The 21,793-nt window shown below is 34.5% G+C and overlaps 3 protein-coding genes and 1 non-coding gene across 5 annotated transcripts; 1 reads left to right on the top strand and 3 right to left on the bottom strand.

Annotated features, from left to right (window-relative positions):
• Positions 1-783: 783 nt before the first annotated feature.
• LOC123910848 (cellulose synthase A catalytic subunit 7 [UDP-forming]) lies at positions 784-6,168 on the bottom strand. Of its 2 annotated transcripts, XM_045962129.1 has the most exons (13): positions 5,679-6,168; positions 5,375-5,570; positions 5,021-5,220; positions 4,834-4,933; positions 4,437-4,551; positions 4,050-4,316; positions 3,624-3,969; positions 3,273-3,536; positions 2,967-3,179; positions 2,633-2,843; positions 2,343-2,539; positions 1,888-2,241; positions 784-1,613 (listed from the first exon to the last, which is right to left on the bottom strand). In XM_045962129.1, the coding sequence occupies exons 1-13, from the start codon at positions 5,751-5,753 to the stop codon at positions 1,032-1,034; spliced, it is 3,120 nt and encodes a 1,039-aa protein (XP_045818085.1). In that variant the 5' UTR covers positions 5,754-6,168; the 3' UTR covers positions 784-1,031. The 2 variants fall into 2 exon arrangements, with proteins under 2 accessions (XP_045818085.1, XP_045818084.1); XM_045962128.1 differs by having other exon boundaries at positions 4,834-5,220; positions 5,679-6,054.
• Positions 6,169-8,874: 2,706 nt separating this feature from the next.
• LOC123908909 (translation initiation factor IF3-2, chloroplastic) lies at positions 8,875-12,498 on the bottom strand. Its single transcript, XM_045959636.1, has 9 exons — positions 12,136-12,498; positions 12,007-12,046; positions 11,858-11,917; positions 11,330-11,382; positions 10,362-10,417; positions 10,221-10,254; positions 9,578-9,650; positions 9,392-9,484; positions 8,875-9,221 (listed from the first exon to the last, which is right to left on the bottom strand). Exons 1-9 carry the CDS (start codon positions 12,414-12,416, stop codon positions 9,057-9,059), a joined length of 855 nt encoding a protein of 284 aa, XP_045815592.1. The 5' UTR covers positions 12,417-12,498; the 3' UTR covers positions 8,875-9,056.
• Positions 12,499-14,899: 2,401 nt separating this feature from the next.
• LOC123911940 lies at positions 14,900-15,016 on the top strand. Its single transcript, XR_006810803.1, has one exon. It is a non-coding gene; the product is annotated as a U5 spliceosomal RNA (small nuclear RNA).
• Positions 15,017-15,812: 796 nt separating this feature from the next.
• Positions 15,813-18,180, bottom strand: LOC123906936 (heat shock 70 kDa protein). The gene has a single exon (XM_045956972.1). It carries the CDS (start codon positions 18,019-18,021, stop codon positions 16,063-16,065), a length of 1,959 nt encoding a protein of 652 aa, XP_045812928.1. The 5' UTR covers positions 18,022-18,180; the 3' UTR covers positions 15,813-16,062.
• Positions 18,181-21,793: the final 3,613 nt, after the last annotated feature.

Genomic DNA, 21,793 nt, shown 5'->3' with positions numbered 1-21,793 from the left:
ACATGAGAACCAAAATATTAAATCTGCAAAAAGTGCATTTAAACTAAGAAAAATAAGGCTACTTAGTATCAGAAGGATAATATGTCGGTGAGTTAAGCAATCTTTTCAATGTTGACATTATAGCAAGTTAAAAGGACTCTACTTCATTGTCTGAATTTCTATTGTAACCCAACTTCCCTGTTTTCAATATCCTAGCACATGAGGAAACAGAGGAAAGCTAATTTATTAGTTCACTTGTAAAAGACCCCTTTCTATTTTCTTCCTCATTTGTATTTACAGGACAAGAAATCCAGATTTATAAACTATTAGAATATTGAAGACACTTCTTTAGTAGCAAAAACCCAGACTGTTGGCTATCAATAACTAAGTCAAGTAAGTTCTATTTCCTGCCCTGTTTCTTCTCTAGTGCATAACTTGTAAAGATTGCAAAGGAAGAAATAGAAAACCTAGAAAATTCATCTAGTCCTTGGAATGTCCAGGGAGAATAAGCATGGGTGATTCATCAAAGGACAATGCTAGATTTCATTCTGAATGATACGTCCGCAAATATGTTCTTAATTACATGAAATATGGCAATGTTTATGTACTTTATTAATTTAACTCATGATGCAACCAACATGATGCTTTCATGACTATGAAGAACTAATTGAATGAAGATTCTGTTTGTTTTCTTGTTTGTTGCAATTTCTTAATTATGCAATTTATATATATGACTTGGATTAGAGATAATGATTTAGATGCATGTGATAGAACCTTGTTGACACATACTAATTTGCAATAATGTATAGGTAAACATGTACTATTGATTTACTTTTCAATCCTTGTTATTTGAACCAAAACACATGATGACACTGTGTTATCCACTACATTTACAAAAATGTGAAAACTGCATTTGCACTTCCTAATAATCCACTCTTTGCTCATTCATTCTTGTGCATCTAAACTTTGTTGATTCACACATTATATTGTTCAATCAAGAATTTACATAAAGATGTTCACCAAAGAATACTGTAGGAAAACAAACCAGTCTTTTAACAGTTGATTCCACATAGCTTGGTATCTGGTCCCTTAGTTTTGAGCACAAATGGGTCAATTCTTACCCATAGCAAGGAGAAAATGGAAGCCAACAACACTGACCATATAATAACAATTGTGGGTGTGCGGTTTTGCCGACCCATCAAACCTTTAAGGAATGGATACAGATGGACAATCACCCAGAATGAAAAGAAGAGTTTTCCAAATAGAGGTCCCCATGATTGGTACCCATTGTTTATGGCATCTGAGATTCCAGCAACAACCCCAACAATATTGATTATTAAGATAGTGGTTGGAGGAATTAGAAGAGTAGTCCACTTAATGGCGTACAATTCTCCAAATTCCTCATCATCTGTTGCCTTGGATGTAACAGTGAAGTTGGTGTCAATTCCAGCAAGAACCTTCAGAAGACCTTGTATGACAGCAAAGAGATGTGCTGATACACCACCAATGACCCAGAATTGCTCATTTCTCCACCATTCCTCAATGCTGACTCCACTCCATTTCAACTCAAGAATGCCTGTTGCCATGATTGAAGAGAAGAGAGCAACAAAGTACAAACTAGCAAAAGTGCTTATCTGGAGAACGAGCAATCAAAAAATATTTTTATGAGTAAAAAGGCTTGGTATGAATTCTCTGAGCATCCTTGAGTTAGGATGCCTTGCATTTTTTAGCTATTATGGATTTAAAAATTGAATTCCTATTACATACATAAGAAGTTCGTGAACATTCTTGTGCTTTTGAAAGTAGTATTATGAAATATTGTACTGTTATTTATAAAACTTATAATTTCAAAAGCTCATCATGTCTTAACTTATTTTCTAACAGGAATATAATAGAATAAAATGTTACCGGTGGCATGATGAATTTGTCAGTGAGTAAGCAGACAGCAGGAAGAATACAGTAGGCAACTAGAGGTATGGAGGTGAAGGGGTAGACGGTTGTGTTTGCATAGGCAAATCGCTCCAGCCACTTCAGCTTCCCTTCCTTGTGGCCATACCATAAAGGGCAATGATGACTGAAGAAGATCTCAATGGAACCAAGGGCCCAACGAAGCACCTGGTTGAGTCTATCTGACAAGTTGATAGGAGCAGTACCCTTGAAGGCTACTCTCTTTGGCATACAGTAAATGGATCTCCAACCACGGCAATGCATCTTAAAGCCTGTTAGAATATCCTCTGTAATAGACCCATAAATCCAACCAAGCTGCAATTTGAAAAACAAAATAATAGATGAGCCGACTTTCTTATTGTGAACAAATACAGTAAAATATCAACGAGTCCCTAGGCGGCCAATGTTGGTGTTACCTCAATTCCCCATTCAGTTTTATCTTCATATCCACAACTGATTACATGAATAGCTTCTTTCAGCTGGCTTGCTGGACTCGAGGAGGGAGGTACACCACCCTCTTCCATCAAGGTTGAAGTGACAAAAATTGATGACTGCCCAAATCTCTTCTCAAAATTCATCTGGGACATCATTAATTCTTTGTCATCATCCATTCCTATATGAACACATGACAAATATTAGAACAGGTGAACTTGAAATCAATTTTTAAGGAGTAAGTGTCAAAATTGGTGATTTGGAAAATTAGAACCTCTTAGGCTTGCAACCTCTCCATTTGCATCGTTCATTGCATGCTTAACCTTCTTGCGCCTTCCAAAACATGGGCAGCAGTCACAGCTTACCATTTTTGGACGCTTGGGACCCTTGGGAGGACTATATCCATATAAAGCCTGCCTTCTAAATACACACCCTGTGCCGACATATACAGGACCCTGGATACCATCTAGACCTTTCATGTTAATCTGCCAGCACAGAAAGAAGAGGAAGAGGAATTAGTTATACTTTAGCTTGTACTACCACGGAAACATCAAATACTTCAAGTAGGACCATTTCATTCTGATGCTAGCATTCTTGCAGTGACTTACATCAAAGAAAACTGTGTTTCTATTGGCATATCGATCGTGTGCATCAATACCATCGAATCTTTGAGGAAACTGGACATAGCAAACCTTCTTCCCTGTTTGGGGGTCCATCAAGAAGCACATGGCCTCTCGGACAGCCTTGCTATTATTGATATAATGATCACAATCCAAGTTCAGCATGAAAGGAGCATTTGTCAGTACAGCGGAGACTCGAACCTGGAAATTGCATAAATTATTAGATGAGTCGAGTAAGTGGGGTTTGAATGGACATCATAAAAATAACAAAGATTTTTGTTCAAGTAACTCTACCAGAGCATTCATGGCACCGGCTTTCTTGTGGTGTTGAAATCCAGGCCTTTTCTCTCTGGATACATAAACAAGGCGAGGAAGCTGGTTTCCTTCACTATCATGACCTCCACTGTGACCAAGAAAGACCTGAATCATACCAGGATGATCCTTAGTATTGTTTCCTGGCCATGGTGTCCCATCCTGCATAATCCACCCACCTGGTGGAACCTTCTGGGCTTTTGCCACAAGTGCATTGATCCTTACCTTAAACTCTTCATATTCTCTCTGTCATGCATCAAATTAATTGTGAGTGAGCTTTAAACTGATTTTAGAACTGTGTTTTTTCTAACAATTCTAGCAGATTATACAAACCTTCATGGATCGACGTTCTTTGACAAAAGTGGGTTGCACCTTGTCCTTTAGATAGTCAATTTTCTCAGAAAAGTAATTCTCTGGTGCTCGAGGTTCTATCAAAAATTTCTTACAGAATGGCACCCACTTCCTAGCAAACTCTGCCGTTTCAGACAGGGCTTCAAATGTGCACATTGAAGCTCCATCGTCAGAAATGTAGCATGATATCTTATCAATGGGGTAGTCCATTGCCAAGATTGAAAGAACTGTGTTTGCTGTATTCAGAGGAGGTTCCTTCAAGGGATCCACAGTACTGACAAACACATCTACAGGAGCAAGCATATTGGGTTCGCCTTCACGCTCATACCTGATTAACAACTTTCTTGTTCAGCAACATAAATTTTTATACATTGGGATTTCAACAATCAGAAGTGAAGGTCCTTTTACCTGATTGAAAGGCGATCAAGGTAGGTTTCTCGATCAATAGGGTACCATTTGGGAAACTGATCAAGGATCCAAGAAATAGCAAACCAGATTTCACATATAATAGAAGTTAGCCATAACCCCATTGCATCATGTACTGGGTTCATAAGTCTGTATCGCAGAAAGAAGGCAAGAATAACAAGCCGTGCCACGATCACCATCCTATATGGATTGATTTTGCTAGATGCTATTGGTACCTTCCTTGACAGTGGTTGTCTTGCTTCATCTGACCTGCATCAGTTAACATTGTATAGTAACTACCATTAATATTCATTATGATCTTTCAAATATTACTATCATTTCATTAGATGTTAAATTGTCATGAACTTCATTAAGTACTGAAAGGCTTACATGTCTGCATCTAGATCTTCATCAGGTTCAGGTCCCAAATTTCCTTGCTGCAATTTCCAGTCATCCACTCTATCATATGATCCGTCATCTCTTCTTTCATCCCATCCTGCACTTCCTGTTTTGATCACAGCATGCCACATATATTAAATCATATCCACTGTGTTGTAGTAAACTAAGAAAAGCATTTCAGGGTTGTATTTTAATCAGTTCCAAAAGAAAATGTCTATGTAGCTAGCCAAAGGTTTGGACTTCAGCATGGAATTAAACCAAAATTAGCATAACTTGTCTCGCAAATGAACCAAGGAAGTGATAAATCTACAGTATTTTCAAAGTGGGCTGATGAATTTTTCAAACTGTCATCAAAGTCTAAGAGCGCAAGATATAAAATACAGCTTACGAGGATCAGAAGCGGAATATGGATGAACTCTTTTATGCAGTGAAGAAGATAACATCTGGTCCCCATAACCATGAGATGATATTGGAAACTCACCACTCACCTGCATGCATGTGACAAGAAAACTTAGTTGTATTGAATTACAAATTCTACATAGGCTAAGATGGATTAAAAGTGGTGCAAATCTTACATTCCGAGAGCGACCACCGGCAATAACAGCTGGGAAGTGTGCATTCTCATCATCTTCAGGACCTCTTCCATAGCTCATCTTCCCATGCAGCATAGCCTCAGCAGAATGATCATGATTGTTAATTTTGTCTTCAATGTTAAATTCATGTTCAATATCATCCACGTCCTCCTCATCGTCATCTCCCTCAACCCGAGGACTCCCTAAACATCATTAGTTATTTGCATTTGAGTTAATCAATCAATTTAATACTACAATTTTCTAAAACAGTATCATGTAAAGTTCATGTTTTAACAAGATCAATGCATGTAAAATTAAAAAAAGGCTTATAAAAACTTGCTGCATATAATATTATACCTTTGAGACGCTTGTATCTGGTCTTGCACTGAGGACAAAGTTGTCTCCCCTCCCTTCTTTCATATTCATAGCATGGTCGGCACACCGGAAAACCGCACTCGTTACATGCCACAAACAAATCTCCATCAACAGTGAGTCCAACATCATCACCACATATCTCACACACTTGACCATCCAAGTTCTTCAAAGGCTTATGCTGCACAAACCAAAAACAACACAACAAAAATGTTACATGAATACAAACTAACAAACAAACATCTCTAGTATAACTCTCTCATTGTTATTACTACTTAGTTATTATTACCTCTTCATGCCCATGAATGACAACAAGCTCATTACGGTTGTGCGAACCAGCGACTAATCCGGCGCTGGCTTCCATATCTTGGTGGTGACAGGTGAAAATGGCAGAATATTGTAGTGAGGTTGAGAACAAGTTTGTTTTTATGTATGAAAAATTTGGTACTTTGAAAGACTTAGGTGTCCTCACACACCTAATGTGTCCACATAAGTGTTGCTGGTGTTGGTTGCAAGGTCCCCATTGCCTTGAAGCTAAGCTTTCTTTCTTTTTATTCAACCACCATCTCCTTCTATGCCATCTACAACAATCACTTATTCTTTTTTTGGTTACTTCTATTTATTTTTCTATCTTTCAAAATTGTATACTCTAATCTTGAAAAAAGACAAGGTTGGTTATGAATATTATTTCCCTTTCATGTATCTTTTGTATAGTTATTTTTCGGTTGTTCATACATCAAATTAATTAATATTGCAAGCAAGCGAAACAAGTAAGCAATGGAGTGTCAGAGTGCCAAACCAAACGTATTCATTACATGACTGTTGACGTGAAAAGGAATAATTTTTGCACGAGAATATATCAAAATGTCACACCATACATTGAAATAATAATTTTAAAAAGTACCTTATATTACTATAAAAAAAAAAAGTACCTTATAAAAAAATCATAATTAAAAATTATCTGAACATTATTTTGATGTTTTTATTTGTGATATTCTTAAAAATTAAGAAACTTATTTTCTATGCTTCAAAAAAAAAAACTTATTTTATAGTAAATATTAGGCATTAGCTTTTGATTTTTTTTAAGACTCAATATCCGGCTCAAGCTTTTGATTGATTTAATTAGTCGCAGATTAGTGAATACTCCTATACACATCTCCTGCGGAGCCCCTCATAAAGTAACCGGCGGCCAATAGCTCTACTAAGCGAAGAACCGCTCACAGCCTTTTCTTCGCGAATAACATGTGCATGGAGCCGCCTAGAAGAAGAGAAGCAAGCTACCTTCCATCTATATCTATAGGCAGCAATGGTCAGAGCTGGTAAGCATGGTCACTGTATCGGCGGCCGGCGCTCCGCGTTCTATCTAGGTTCCACTCTTAGGTACATTACACCATTAAGGTGAACAATTCTATTATGTTTACAAATGGTGTTTAATATAAAAAAGTTTAATAAATATTATTTGTGAATATGTCAAAATTGTACATTCCAGCGATGTTCCCGTACAATATTCAAATAATATATGTATCGAATAATTCACCTTATAATTAATCTAAATTAATTAATTAATGGCAGGAGTCAACTAAGTAATACTACCGAATTTGAAGGTGAAACAAAAAAATAAGCAATCTAACACTCCTCAAAACTCTGTCTTCTTCTGAAGTCATTGGTATATATTATTTTATTGTCAAATAAAACACTTTTTCTTCAACAATATAACCATGATGACAATTGGGACAGTGAAGTCAAGTCACCGCGTTCCCGAAAATAAAATCTTAAGCATGAAGTTATTGAGTTTGATGAGATTTCAGGTTCTTGAGATTTATTTGCTTGTTTTTTTAAATAATAAAATCAAATATTAGTTGTGTTTATGCTTATGTTTTACAAGAAATCAAATCATTGCACCCCAAGAATTTTCAAAATCCATGAAAATGCACGAGAAAACTATGATTTTATCAAGGTAAATTATTTGGTTCCATTTTAGAGTTTAGTTGGATGCAAAATTCATTCAAAATTTGAATTTATGTTAATATAAATTAATATGAAATATGACATAGTATTAAATTTTGTCTATGAAGTGTAACAAAAAAAAAAAATATTTGTCTATGAAGTACCGAAAATCGAATTTAAGATTATCAAAGTCTCATTTTTGTGAGAACTGAAGAGTTACCAACAAAAATCAAATTTATCACTCTAAAAAACAAATTCTTGAATAATAATAATCACACTTTCAATACTTAATTTTTTTCTTCTAGAGAATATATCTCATTTGTTACTTTTTGTTTCTCTCTAAAACTAATTTTATATTTAGTTAGTCAACCACATTAACCAACCAATTAAGTTCAAGTGGTTTTTTTTTAAACAGATTAAGTTCAAATAGTTAATAAACTTTCATTGAAAAGAATCGTTCAAAAAAACTGAGTTTGATTCCTAAAAGAAACAATATTTTACTAGACTTTACTCGTTTTAGCAACCAAATTCTAGATTATCATGAGCACTTTCCTCTGCGAAGTTAACACAAAATAAAATCACATAATGTTTGGATAATGCTTATGAGTTGTTTACTTATCTATATCCTTTTTTTATTAGAAAGATCAGACACGAACTTAACCGGAAAAAGATCCATTTGTATCGAGTGAAAAGGTTTAAAATCCAAAAGGATATAGTAGAACATCTAGGTGCATGTGTGTATCACAGTTGCTTTCAATACTACGTTCTGTTTACTTGTGCGTGTAGAAAAACATTTAGCATGTTAGCATTCTTCGAACGTAAGCACTTCAAAACTAAGCTACCTTCAAGTCGTTAGGTGTATGTACGTTGCAGCATCTACATCTTGTGAGATAGAATGAAAGTTTGAGTCAAGGTTCTATACATAAGCTGCATTCATAGACAGGTACTATGTCATCATCAGGTACTATATCACCCAGGCTGGCCTATTCATTCCCCATAGCCATCAAGTGTAGGATTGGTTTCCTGCTAAAGCGTTTGTTGGGTCAAGATAATTAGATAACGAATGATTTCCTGCATTCATAGTCTCTGACCAGTTACTCACCAATATAACGAATGATGTTTTATTTTTATTTTTATTTTTTGTTTTCACCATCAGAATCTGATCTACTAGACCGCCTAATCTAGTTCGAGGGTCAGTTATGACATCAAATGGCTCAAGTTCCTCCCAATCGCAGTTGCAGGGATCAAATTGTAATCCTCCCTACCAAGTCCAATGTCAATCACAAATGGACCAACTAACGATTGGTTTAAAGAATGATATTTTAAATTAAGTTCATTTACAGTTTTGTCACTAAAAATAAATAAATTCAAGGTTGAGATTCATTGTAACTCAAATAACTGCAGAAGATTTTTCATCCTGGGTGATCAGTCTTGTGGTGTTGTTCCTGTATTATTATTATTATTATTATTATTATTATTATTATTATTATTATTATTAAATAGAGTGGTTGATGGGATCCATTCAGGCTTCAGCGTTATAATTTAGAATAAACAAGGCTGCTCCTATAATTAAATTTCTAGTAAACTATATATACTATTATTACATGAATTATATGCATGCTCTATACATACAACACTCAGGAAAATTTCAATACAGAGCAATATCAGTTACTCACAATCCATCCCTTCTACAATTAGAATCCCGCATGAAAGTTTTCAACTATGCTTCGACACTGACAGAGACTTCATCTGATGCTTCGACAGAGACTTTATCTGCTGCATTTTTCTTTGGTGTTTCTTCAGGTTTCTGCAGTTCAGTTTTATTTGGAACCAAAACTACGAACATGTTCTTGTCACGGATGTTTTTAGCCTCCTCTGTTCCAAGCTGCACGTGACCCAAGTGGTTTAGATATAAATTTCAATTAGGCAATAAAAAGACAGAAGATACGATATCAGCACAAAATGGCTGCAAAATGAATTGGCTAAGATCATGACTAAGAATATTGAAGTGTGCCAGTATAACATCATAGGACCTAGCAAAGCGGCATCACATACCTTCCCAATATCGTTCTGAAATCGTCTAATAAGCTCAATAGCATTATTCCTGAATTCATTTTGACGACCCTTAAGGTTTACTATGACCTTAACCTGCAGCAATTGGTCCAAAAAATCTTAATACACTTGAAGATGATATACTAAATATGTATGTTTAATATGCCATATCAAAATAATTAATGTAACCTTGTCACCATCTGCCAAAAATTTCCGTGCAGCTTTCAAACGTACAGAATAGTCATGTTGATCTATGTTGTATCTGTTAAAATAACCAACAATAAACACAATCATATTAATTGAGTACAACTACAACTCAAAACTAACCCCAGTTCATAAAAAGCAATCTCTGGAGCTTATCTAATTGAGTTCATGTTTATCAAAAGAAAAATAAACCAAGGCAACTTTTACAGTGATGCATCACACATCAAACTTCACATGTTTATCCTTAAGCAGCATGACCAAACAAACTGCTCTAAATGCAACCTATGTTTATAAGTGATGAAAAGCCTAACATGTGCATCTTCCTGTGTTTATCTTTGAGCAGTACGAATAAACAAACTTGTCTTGGTGTGTTCATTCCAAATTGAACCAAAGTTCATGACAAAGAAGCAAGTTATGGACAATAAATTGCAGAACACATGCAGCTTATTTCTTTTAGTTTGACGAGCAATGAAAAAAAATTAACAGGTAAAGATAGGTATGATGCCTTCCAGGAGAACATAACATATAGTAAACCCGATAAGATTGTACGGCAATGACAAAATGCATTTGTTCACATTTCTAACAACATATGTAAGGAAGGATTATCTAGAGTCCTTTAGGACATTACCCCATTTTGAGCTCCTTCAAATCCATCCGAGTAGCTACATTTAAAAGATCTTTTGGTCAGCAATTCATATTTCATCTGAGTTTTGTAAAATTGTAAATGATATAAAGGGAAATGCCAAAGTCTAATAAATATAATGCTTACCAGCACTTTTTTTCTGCTGATCTCTTTTCTTCTTCTGCAGTTCATATCTATATTTACTGTAAAAGAAAAATTATATATAAGGAACACTAACTTTCATGCTTTGTTTGGTTTGAAGGAAAGAAAATGGAAGGAAGGAAAATTACGGAAATCGATGGATGAACTTGGACTAACTCTGGTCCAAATTCATCCATCGGTTTCCGTAATTTTCTTTCCTTCCACTTTCTTTCCACTCAACCAAACGAACCCTCAAGGTCCGGCCATTCTGAAGGCAATGAGTGTGTAAGTATGCAGTTAACAGACAGACAGGCAGAAAGGAAGTAGAAGTAACTGCAGCCCCACCGGGATATTCTTCTGATTATGTCAGGTGAAAGTCAAAGGCAAATGTCTTTAATGAAACAAACGATGTGTGTTTACGGAAATCTCTATGTTGATTCTATATTATTGGTAGCTTATTTTATTCATAATAGCTCCACCAAAAAAAAAAGTGAATTTAAATGACAAAATTACCTACCACCTCTATTAATAATATGCACGACAAGATAGAAGCACAACATCTCAATCAATGAAAATGATGCTTTTGTTTTATTACAAGAGCAGGAGAAAAAAGATAGGAAATATTGTGTCGAAGATGATAATGTAAATGTTAATTGGATGGCTCTAACAGAAAATCAAATACATTATACACCCTTATTCTTAGCCATACATAACAAAAGCTTAAAAAATATATTATAAGAACAACATCCTAATCCAAAAAAAAAGTAACACAAATCCTTAAGACTGATGATAAAAAGTAAAAACACATAACAAAATCCTAAAAAATACTCCCCCACCTTTACTACCACTACCCCCTGCCACATTAAAATTGGAAGACCAAGTAGTCGCATCGCATAAGGCTAGAAGAAAGAAACACTATACACCAAATATGAATAGCAGACTATCATCTTATAACCTATTCATGGAAGACTTACTTGTAATTCATTATTTTAACAACAGGAGGATCTGCATCCGCGGATACTATTACCTGCAGGGGGAAGAGAGATAGAAAATAAGCCTATGCAGTCATGTCATATCAGAAGTAATATATCTTCAAATGTCACAACAAAATAAGTGTCCGCTGAATATACGCTGAAAACTGATTCGAAACAGTTGAGCTTTCAAGAACGCAAAACTAGAAATGGCTCTTTAATCTATCCCTTGTAGTTGTAATATTCATATCTTACCTAAATAAAACCATAGGAAATTCTCCCTATTTGTGTTTCTAAACTATGTCCAAAATCCAAACTATGAAATATAGTACAGAGAAATAAATACAATGGCAGCATGCTTAACAAATAACAATAGCTAATAACTATCCTAAACGAAAATGACACATTCTTCATCGAGATACTATACTAATTGAAATTAAATTCAATGGAAAAACAATAGAACCTGAACAACAAAAGATTATATGATAGAACTGAGTAAAAAATATACAGTATCACAAGCTAAACACATACCAAATCAAGCTCAGCATCTTCGGCCTTTTGAATTGCCTGATCAATAGATACAACTCCAACCTACAAAAAACAATCAAAAAATCTTCAAATCAGAACATAACTCCGCCAAAAAGCATTGAAATCGAAGCGAAAATGAAACTAGAACTAACCATATTCTGATTCTGATCAATAAGTCTAACGGTATTCGACCTATTTCAAAAATTCAAACCATCCTTATTAAGCAGAAAAATATCCAAAATAGAAATTGAAACAAATTGAAATTGAATGAATAATAATACCTAAGTTTGGACAGGTCGAGAGCATCATCACCGTCGTCTTCATTTTCTGGAGGTGGTCTCCTGAAGTTACCACCGCCACCGTAGGCGGAAGGACGGAAGCTATGACCGTAACGGAGGTTTAGAGTGAATGAGGGAGAAGAGTAGAAATTGAGAGAATGAGGAATAGAGAGTTTTGAGAAAGAAGAATAAGAAGAAGAAAAGAGAGGTGAAGTTGAAGTTGTTCTGGTATTATCGAAGAGTTTGAGTTTAACGGGAACGGTTGTGGTGGCAATAGCAGCCATGGCGTTGGTTCACACTTCACGCTTCAACTCCTCCGACGCATATTCTAGTTCAGTTAGTTTCTCTTATCTACAATCTTCTTTCTTATTGTTTTTTCAGAACACGAAATTCATTTCCGAAAATTGGGCCTGGTTGGGAAGCCCAAACTACTCTGTATGAAACGGATGATTAATAGTTTTACTAGTTGCACCGCCTTACACAAATTAAATCATTCTAATTTTCAAAGTGTACTTTGAACTCGACTTTAAGTACGTACACAGTTTCAAGTAAGTTTAGGTAAAGTTCGTTTAGGTATATCGTTTAGGTAAAAAATTATATGCTTACAAATTAAGAATAATTTGGTCAGTTTAAAACTTCTCAAAACCTGATTGAAATTTAGTGCAAAGTTAAGATTTAAATATGATAGAAATTTTCATTGATTAATAGTTTGGCCTTAATTATTTGCACGGCATATGTTCATCTCTTATATATCCAACATTTTATTTGTTTGTAATTTATGTGAGATGTAGATAACAAATAATTTTGCGTTGGCAAGAAAATAAAACTATTGTTGCCTTTTTTTTAAAAAAAAAAAAACAATTATATGAAAATGTTGAAGTGAAAAAATTAATTTTATTTAAAAATAAGTTGAATGTAAAGTGATTATTTTTAAAGGGTCATGCTAACTACTGCCCGGGGCACTAGTTAAGAAACTAAAAAGGAAAAGAAAAAAAAAATTGCATTGAAAAAACAAAAATTTAAACTTTTAAGATGTTGACTTCAATAGTTACAAGATAATATTACTATCTTTCGTTACAAGATAATATTACTAGCATTTTCCATATTCAAATACACATGAAAATAGATTCAATAGGAAGTGGTTTGTATTAGGACACACTAAATGAAGGTGATTCAAAAAATCACATTCGAGTTCCATAAAAAATGGAACTCGGTTGTTAGTTATCATAAAATATTATTGGAGATGGTCTGTTCAAACCCAGTTTTTTCTCTCTTAAATTGTATGAATTTTAAGTCTAAACTACTGTAAAAAGAAAATCACATTCTAGTCAAAAGCTACAATCAACTTTCAAATGGGAACAAATTCTCTCCGGTGAAATATTTATCTCGTGAGATCTCATTCACACTTTTTTTTCTTAGCACATGCCCATATTTGTTATTTGGACACAATAGAAAATAGGTTCTCCCTTTTTTACCGATACCCGGAGAAATTTTGTACTGCATATCCAAATTTAGCTAGTGGACTAATGTCCACCTATATGAATAAATTACCAAATACCTCCCTGAAATTTTAAAATTCATTAAATACCCTTATGAAATTTGGAAATAGACAAATACCCCCTTGAAATTATAAAGTCAATCAAATTGCCCCCTAACACTACTAGTCAGAGTCCACGTCAGAGGGTAATTTGATTGACGTTTTATAATTTCAGGGGATATTTGTCTATTTCTAAATTTCGGGGGTATTTGATGAATTTTGAAATTTCAGAGGATATTTGACAGTTTACTCCCAGCTATGTATAGTGCCATTAACAGCTAGCTAAATTAAGCTGTTCAGAGTCAAAAATTTGAAACAACATATTTTCATTTGATATCTATAGTATGAACCGAATTAGTTCAAGTCATCAAAGTGTATGAATGGTAACAGGTATCAAAATTAAGTGATACACATTGGTGGCAGAAATTAAATTACATCCATCTTATTTTATTTGTCAAAATTACAGTATTACACTATTCATGAGTAAGAAAATAGACAGAGTTAACAGAAAAACATGAAAAACCTTATTCATGATTCAACAAGCCAAGCCAAGCCAAGCCAAGCCCCACATTACCAAGCCTACATTTTGTAACATAACATAAACATAACACAAGACAACTTTCACAGTACCCCATCCAAGGTTCCAAAAACATGTCTGTCCCTCCCTAGCTTCTTTAGTCAACCTCTTCAATCTTAGGTCCATTTTCCTTCCACGTGTAACTAGTTGTTATCAACAAGATTTTTCATGATATAGTTATAAGCTGACTTGAGGCTATACTCAATGTGATATAGTTTTGCTCATATCCTGTGTCTGTGGTCCTTGCTCCATTGAGTTACATTTTTGTGTTCTTTCTCAATGTGAGTGTTTTAATCTTGGTGGAAGGGAACAACTTTATTAAACTTTTTTCGGTTAAATAAAAGGCCAACTAGAAACATTGTCTTGAATGTAGGTTATATAATATAATGAAGCATCTTCACGTGTCAAAGATTTTTCAAAATAGATTTCAACTAATTGAAGGAATGAATAACTATTAAATCCTAATAATGTATGGATCAGTGGGCGGAGGAGGACAGGCTTTTGATTGTGAGGCACTAATAAGACTAAGAAAAAAAGAGAAAAGTTAGTATGTACACTGAATTATTTTATTAAAGCCCACATCGACTAGTGCAGAAATCAAGAAATTATGCTTGGCTATAAAATAAAAGAACTCTTTGCTTTGTTAGTCACGGAACCGTGTGATAAACACAAAGCGAACTATTCTTTCGCCTTTTACTAAAGAATACCGTGTGTTTGTCACTAAAAGCGGTATACGCTTATTTTTGAAAGAGTTCTCTCTTTAGAGCTCTGCAACAATTATCAACATGTTCAGTTGCATGTTATTTTGACAAGTTTTCTTGCCAAAGGAAGTTAATTGGCCAGTATGTATTGAATAAAAATTTCTATTTCTAACTGTACACAAAGCCTGCAGTAAACAGTTTCATATTATTTGGGATCTAAAGAAACATGGAAGTTGGAATGCTGAAGAAAGTAAAGAGGATATTGGAGATTAAGATTGATGACAAGGTTGAAGCTTTTTCTTATAAACAAATGTTAGTTGTTAATTTGTTGCTAGTCTCGTCACTATATTTTGGTAAGTTTATCTGATTCTGTGTAGAAATTAAGTGGCGCAGCAAGAAATATTTCAAGATATATATGACCACAGAAAGTGCAAGACTGCATGCATAACTTAGGCAAAAGGTATGGTTGTAGAGTAGAATCCACTACATAAATTAAGAACCTATATATAGTGCCATTAACAACTAACTCAATTAAGCTGTTCAGAGTCAAGAATTTGGAACAACGTATTTTCAGTTAGCCATATTGGTGTTAACCAAATTAATCTTCAAATTCAAACCATTGATAAGTTAACTTTTCCTCCACTCAAAATAATATTGCTACCAGCTCATCCTAACTAAGTCAATGAATGTAATTCCATTGGACTTTCTTAATGAAAATGTCACAGTATAATGAAAATCAAGACATCAAAGTCTTGTAACTTTTAGCATTGCAAGATCTGCATTATCAAGTATGAACCAAAATAGTTCAAGTCATCATCCATATGAATCATAACAAGGTATCAGATTTAAGAGATACACATTGATGGCAGACATTAAATTACATTCATCTTATTTCATCTCTTCAAAATTACACTACTCATGATTAAGCAAAAAAGAAAATAGAGACAGCTAACAGAAAAACATAAAAAACCTTATTCACGATACAACAAGCCCAGCCCCACATTACCAAGCCTACATTTTGTAACATAACATTAAACAGGACACAAGACAACTTTCATAGTACCCCATAGACACGACCAAGGTTTCAAAAACATGTCCCTCCTTCCCTAGCTTCTTTAGTCAACCTCTTCAATCTTAGGTCCAGCTCCAGAACCTGCCCCATTAGAGGCACCACCACCACCAGGCATATCATCTCCCATAGGCATATCACCTCCAGCACCACCTTGATACATCTTAGCAATAATAGGATTACAAATTCCTTCCAACTCCTTCTGCTTATCCTCAAACTCATCAACTTCAGCCAACTGATTTGCCTCCAGCCAATGAATAGCCTCTTCCACAGCCTTCTCAATTTTCCCCTTATCATCAGAACTCAACTTTCCAGCAATCTTCTCATCCTTAATAGTATTCCTCATATTATAAGCATAATTCTCGAGCGAATTCTTCGCTTCCACTTTCTTCTTCACCTCTTCATCCTCTGCCTTATACCTCTCTGCATCTTTCACCATCTTCTCTATCTCTTCCTTACTCAACCTTCCCTTATCATTTGTTATAGTTATCTTGTTCTTCACTCCAGCTGTTTTATCTTCAGCAGAAACATTCAAAATCCCATTTGCATCAATATCAAAACAGACATTGATCTGTGGTACACCTCTTGGAGCAGGAGGTATACCAGTAAGCTCAAATTTCCCAAGAAGATTATTATCCTTTGTTCTTGCACGTTCACCTTCAAAAACTTGAATCAATACACCAGGTTGATTATCTGAATAAGTTGAGAAAATCTGCTCCTTCTTAGTAGGAATCGTTGTGTTCCTTGGAATCAAAGTTGTCATAACACCACCAGCAGTTTCTAATCCCAAGCTAAGAGGTGTAACATCAAGCAACAAAAGATCTTGAACCTTTTCATCACCTTCACCACTTAAAATCGCGGCTTGAACAGCAGCACCATAAGCAACAGCTTCATCAGGGTTAATACTCTTGCAAAGTTCTTTCCCATTGAAGAAATCCTGCAAAAGCTGTTGAACTTTTGGTATCCTTGTTGATCCACCAACAAGAACAACTTCATGAACATGACTCTTATCAATTTTCGCATCACGAAGACACTTCTCAACAGGATCCATACATTTCCTAAACAAATCCATGTTCAATTCTTCAAATCTCGCCCTTGTAATGGTTGCATAGAAATCAATTCCTTCATACAAAGAATCAATTTCAATTGTTGTTTGAGCAGTTGAAGAAAGTGTCCTCTTAGCTCTCTCACAAGCTGTTCTTAATCTCCTCAAAGCTCTTGCATTCCCACTAATATCTTTCTTATTTTTCCTCCTAAATTCAGAAACAAAATGATTCACCATTCTGTTATCAAAATCTTCACCACCAAGATGAGTATCACCAGCAGTAGCTTTCACTTCGAAAATCCCTTCTTCAATAGTAAGAAGAGAAACATCAAAAGTTCCACCACCTAAGTCGAAAATAAGCACGTTCTGTTCGCCTTTTCTTGAAGCTTTCTTATCCAAACCATAAGCAATTGCAGCAGCAGTAGGTTCATTAATAATTCTCAGCACATTCAAACCCGAAATCGCTCCAGCGTCTTTCGTAGCTTGACGCTGAGAATCATTAAAATAAGCAGGAACAGTTACAACAGCGTTTTTAACAGGATGACCTAAAAACGCTTCAGCAACTTCCCTCATTTTAATCAAAACCATTGAAGAAATTTCCTCTGCTGCAAATTTCTTCTCTTCACCTTTATAATTAACTACGATCATCGGTTTTTCAGCCGGACCTGGAACGACTTTAAACGGCCATAGTTTCATGTCGTTTTGAACTGACTCATCGGAGAATCTACGGCCGATTAAACGTTTTGCATCGAAAACTGTGTTCTGTGGATTCATTGCTACTTGGTTCTTTGCTGCATCACCGATTAGTCTTTCGGTGTCGGTGAATGCCACGTAGGACGGTGTGGTGCGGTTACCTTGATCATTAGGGATGATTTCGACACGGTCGTTTTGCCATACGCCGACGCAACTGTAGGTTGTGCCGAGATCAATACCTATGGCTTTGCCTTCTTTTGTCGCCATAACAGAGTTAGTTAGTTTCGGAATTGGTTTTTGGAACGAAGAGAGAAAAAAAAAATGGAGAGTGTGTTTTTTTGTGTTTGCTTTGTTGTTTGCAGTGTTTGATTTGAGTTATGTGTGGCGAAAGAGAGAAACGAAAGCGATTATTTATATTACCGTTATGACATGTGTAGGATTTAGGAGTAAGTTCTAGAGTTTATGAGGTGGCGAGGGAAAATAACAGAGCGAGGTGGAGAATTCTTGAATCTATGAGGAGGTTCCAGAAGAGAAAGAGTACAATAACGTGAAAATAAAGGACCAGGATAATCACTTGTTGGGAGTCATCTGATTTTGATCAGCCGTCTCAAGTTTAAACTTGAAAATTATATTTTTTTTTTTAAAAAATAAATGTGTTTTCTTAATGCGTTTGATTAAGATTAGATAGTTTGAAACACTCGACTGTGTGAATGCGTGTCTTTGCTGACTATGGTGGATTCGATTTTCAAAATTAAAGAGTATAATGTGTTTTTTTAATCTCGGCGTCAAGTATCACTAAAATTCGCACGCAAAGTTTCAAGTTTAAATTCGAATGAAATTATTGCACCTAATAATATTGATATTTATTAGTTCAGCTATATTTATTATTTTGTCAACTAAAAGGACCTAATGTGGTTTTTTTAACTTTAGGTTAATGTTATAAAAAAAGATAATTTTCATATTAATAATTCAACGTAGGTTTTTTTTTTTCCTCTCAAAACATGCATTCATGACTTCAATCGTAAAGTGAAATCACGTGTGATTGTTAATTTGCATACTAACAAGTAAGAACCACGCTCGTGTTAATAAATGTGCGACATTGTTTGTTTGTCTTTAGATAAAATTTATCATAATTTTTTTCTCAATTCACACCTATTCATCCTTATAGCAATCAAAGAACATATGTCAACCATTTTTGAAAGAGCTCTTACAATAATTACAAATTTACAACGATCCAGACATTGAACACCTCGAATATGTAGTCTCTCCTAGGTTGGGAGGCAACTCATTGCCACTCGCCAAATGAAAACTTCAACATTTTATCCAATTTCCTTCCACATGTAACTCGTTATCAACAAGATTTTTCATGATATAGTTATAAGCTCACTTGAGGCTATACTCAATGTGAGAAGTAAATTTCCAACAAACATTTGTTCACTCCCACACCATTAAACAAACACGGGTGTAGATAAGATATAGTCTGTTTCTCTAGGGATTAGGGGTAAAGGAAATCTTACAATATTTTCTTCCGCGTGCCAGTTGCATGGTCAATGAACTCCACCACTTTACACAGGAGCATTCATATGGTCGCACAACTCAAGATCCATTACCTATCACAGTATCACCCAAACACCCTTGCAGGCCATTTTAACTACTGCATGTGAAACGTGAATATTGCGCCAAAGATAACTCGGGTTATGACTCAAAGATGCATCAACAAAATCCTTTCATGGATATATACTTCATTCGTCTCAAAATAAATTACACAGCTGACCACTTCACATTTGCCAATACACAACTTTAAACATTAATATATTTCATTGTGCATTAATAAAAATTATAAAAAATTGATATTTTGAAAATACTAACCGAAATAAATCGCAATTATTATATTTTATATTTTTAGCAAATAATAATATTTTTAGCGATAATAATATTTGTTACTTAAAATTTTACATTTTGAGATACAAAATCATTTATAAGTTAAGCTCTCTTTTGTGATTCAATTTTCCTGGAATCGGACTTCTTTTAATTTTTGGAAATAGGTAATTGTGAGAAAAAAGGCAACGGTTACAACATATATTAACCAGGGTATAATAGTAGGTTAAAAAAAGCTAGGCTCTAGACACAAGCATGGTTTGCCTGCTCCTTTGGACCGAACCTGTGTGAGAATGTCAGATATGGAGATCAAATGCGCAACAACAAAGGAATTAGGAACATGCAAAAAAAGAAATACAAAAAATAAAAACAATTTTTAATTTTTTTTTATCATACATTTTGTGAAATCCATGGTTATTCTAGTTACATTTGGTTCAGTATAGTTTGAACGTGTTCTTCTTGAATTTTCCATACTATTATTGATTCTAATTCTAATATCGCAACTAATTAGCCCGACCGTGGCACAATAATCAATTCATTTATTGGTGCTTAAAACGATCGTGACCGTCCTTATTATTAAGCACGTTTACATGGAATTATTTTTTACTATTTTTTATGGTTCCCTTTGTCCATTTCCTTATTTATCATTTTATCGCATTCATTATTTTGAAATCCCATCAAATTTGTTAAATTGAGAGATACTGCTACCTTTCTTAGAGTTCCCTTTACACAGAAAATTATATATATTTTTTTTGTTTTTTTATTCACTTCCTTAAAATCCTCAAAGTTCACTCCTTCAAAGATCTCATGATATTCCCTTATCATTTCTCCTCATTCGTGACTCTATCTACCAATAAATTTCGGATCAAGTGTCATTTTATATACATAATTAATCGTTAATCGGACAGTACATTCATGTGCAATACAATTTTGTTTTTGTGAATGGTATAAATTATATACGTTTTTCAAAATCCATAATGTATTAGTGTTCATTCATCCGAATATTTTCCCACATTAAGATACATTTAATTATTTTCCTTGCGAAGTTTCCCCTTTCAACTTTTAGTATATTGATGACACCTCCCTTTAGTGTCCTCTTATTTGAAGTTGACGCGATAAAAATCTCCCAACACAATAGACACGTGTTAATCGCAATCATGACATACATTAAATGCGGTCAACCTTTATCTTTGGAGACGCAAAATACGAGTTTCAATTTGGAAATGTTATTAATAACGATAAAAAAATATCTGCATGCAACTCACTAGCACCTTCTGTCTGATCTCTGTCGTAAGAACTTCACCATACATAACTTATTATCCACGCATACGTCAAATCCTCCATACTACCACAATAAAATATTTAGTCTATCACTCGATAACCCTAATATCCTCCACTAACAGCTCTTAGCGATAGTTTCTTACCACCAAGGGATATACACAACTCATAAAATACCTGATAAACCAAACAAACATGTATTAGAAATCTGTCATAACAACCGATGCACAACAAGATTCACTTTCTCTTTGAATAAAAACCTTCTCATTTGTCTCCAATCTTTTTTATCAAACAACTGATCATTGATTTCACATAACTCGCTATCACCTTATGTCTGACCTCTGTCGTAAAAACTTTACCGTACATAACTTATTATCCACGCATACATCAAATCCTCCGTACTACCGCAATAAAATATCTAGTCTATCACTCGATCAATAACCCTAATATTTTTTCTTAAGAGCTCTTAACAATAGTCTCTTACCACCAAGGGATACACAACTCCTAAAACACCTGATAAGTCAAACAAACATATATTAAAGTTTCGTCAAAACAACTAATGCAAAACAAGATCCACTTTCTTCCTGGCTACCAAACATGCCTTTTTCACTAAAACCTTGTTAAGAAAGACAAATATATAAAAGTAAAAGTAGCGCGTATCCTATCTTATAGTTAACATTCAATAGTTCATTTTTTATTTCGCCACCTATTTTTAGAAAACAAATTTACTTTCTTCCTATCTTTTTTAATCAAACAACCGATGGTTGATTTCATGTGTTACATATCTTTTTAAAATATCAAACAATTCTTTATTTTTTTTTTTATATCATGTAAAAAATATCTTAAAAAAACTTGACCTAATTTGATGAAAAAAAAAAGATTT

Source organism: Trifolium pratense, linkage group LG2 (genome assembly GCF_020283565.1).
Source record: "Trifolium pratense cultivar HEN17-A07 linkage group LG2, ARS_RC_1.1, whole genome shotgun sequence".
Lineage (NCBI taxonomy): Eukaryota > Viridiplantae > Streptophyta > Magnoliopsida > Fabales > Fabaceae > Trifolium > Trifolium pratense.
This window is presented reverse-complemented; position numbering and strand designations above follow the sequence as displayed.

Excerpts from the sequence above, each read along its gene's own strand:
- LOC123906936 (XM_045956972.1), bottom strand. The coding sequence starts at position 18,021 with ATGGCGACAAAAGAAGGCAAAGCCATAGGTATTGATCTCGGCACAACC.
- LOC123910848 (XM_045962128.1), bottom strand. The coding sequence starts at position 5,753 with ATGGAAGCCAGCGCCGGATTAGTCGCTGGTTCGCACAACCGTAATGAG. Across the intron at positions 5,221-5,374 it reads CAGATACAAGCGTCTCAAAG|GGAGTCCTCGGGTTGAGGGA; the intron begins GTATAATATTAT and ends AATGATGTTTAG. Across the intron at positions 3,970-4,049 it reads CTTGATCGCCTTTCAATCAG|GTATGAGCGTGAAGGCGAAC; the intron begins GTAAAAGGACCT and ends GTTGTTAATCAG.
- LOC123908909 (XM_045959636.1), bottom strand. The coding sequence starts at position 12,416 with ATGGCTGCTATTGCCACCACAACCGTTCCCGTTAAACTCAAACTCTTC. Across the intron at positions 11,918-12,006 it reads TTGATCAGAATCAGAATATG|GTTGGAGTTGTATCTATTGA; the intron begins GTTAGTTCTAGT and ends TGTTTTTTGTAG. Across the intron at positions 9,222-9,391 it reads TTCAGAACGATATTGGGAAG|CTTGGAACAGAGGAGGCTAA; the intron begins GTATGTGATGCC and ends GGTCACGTGCAG.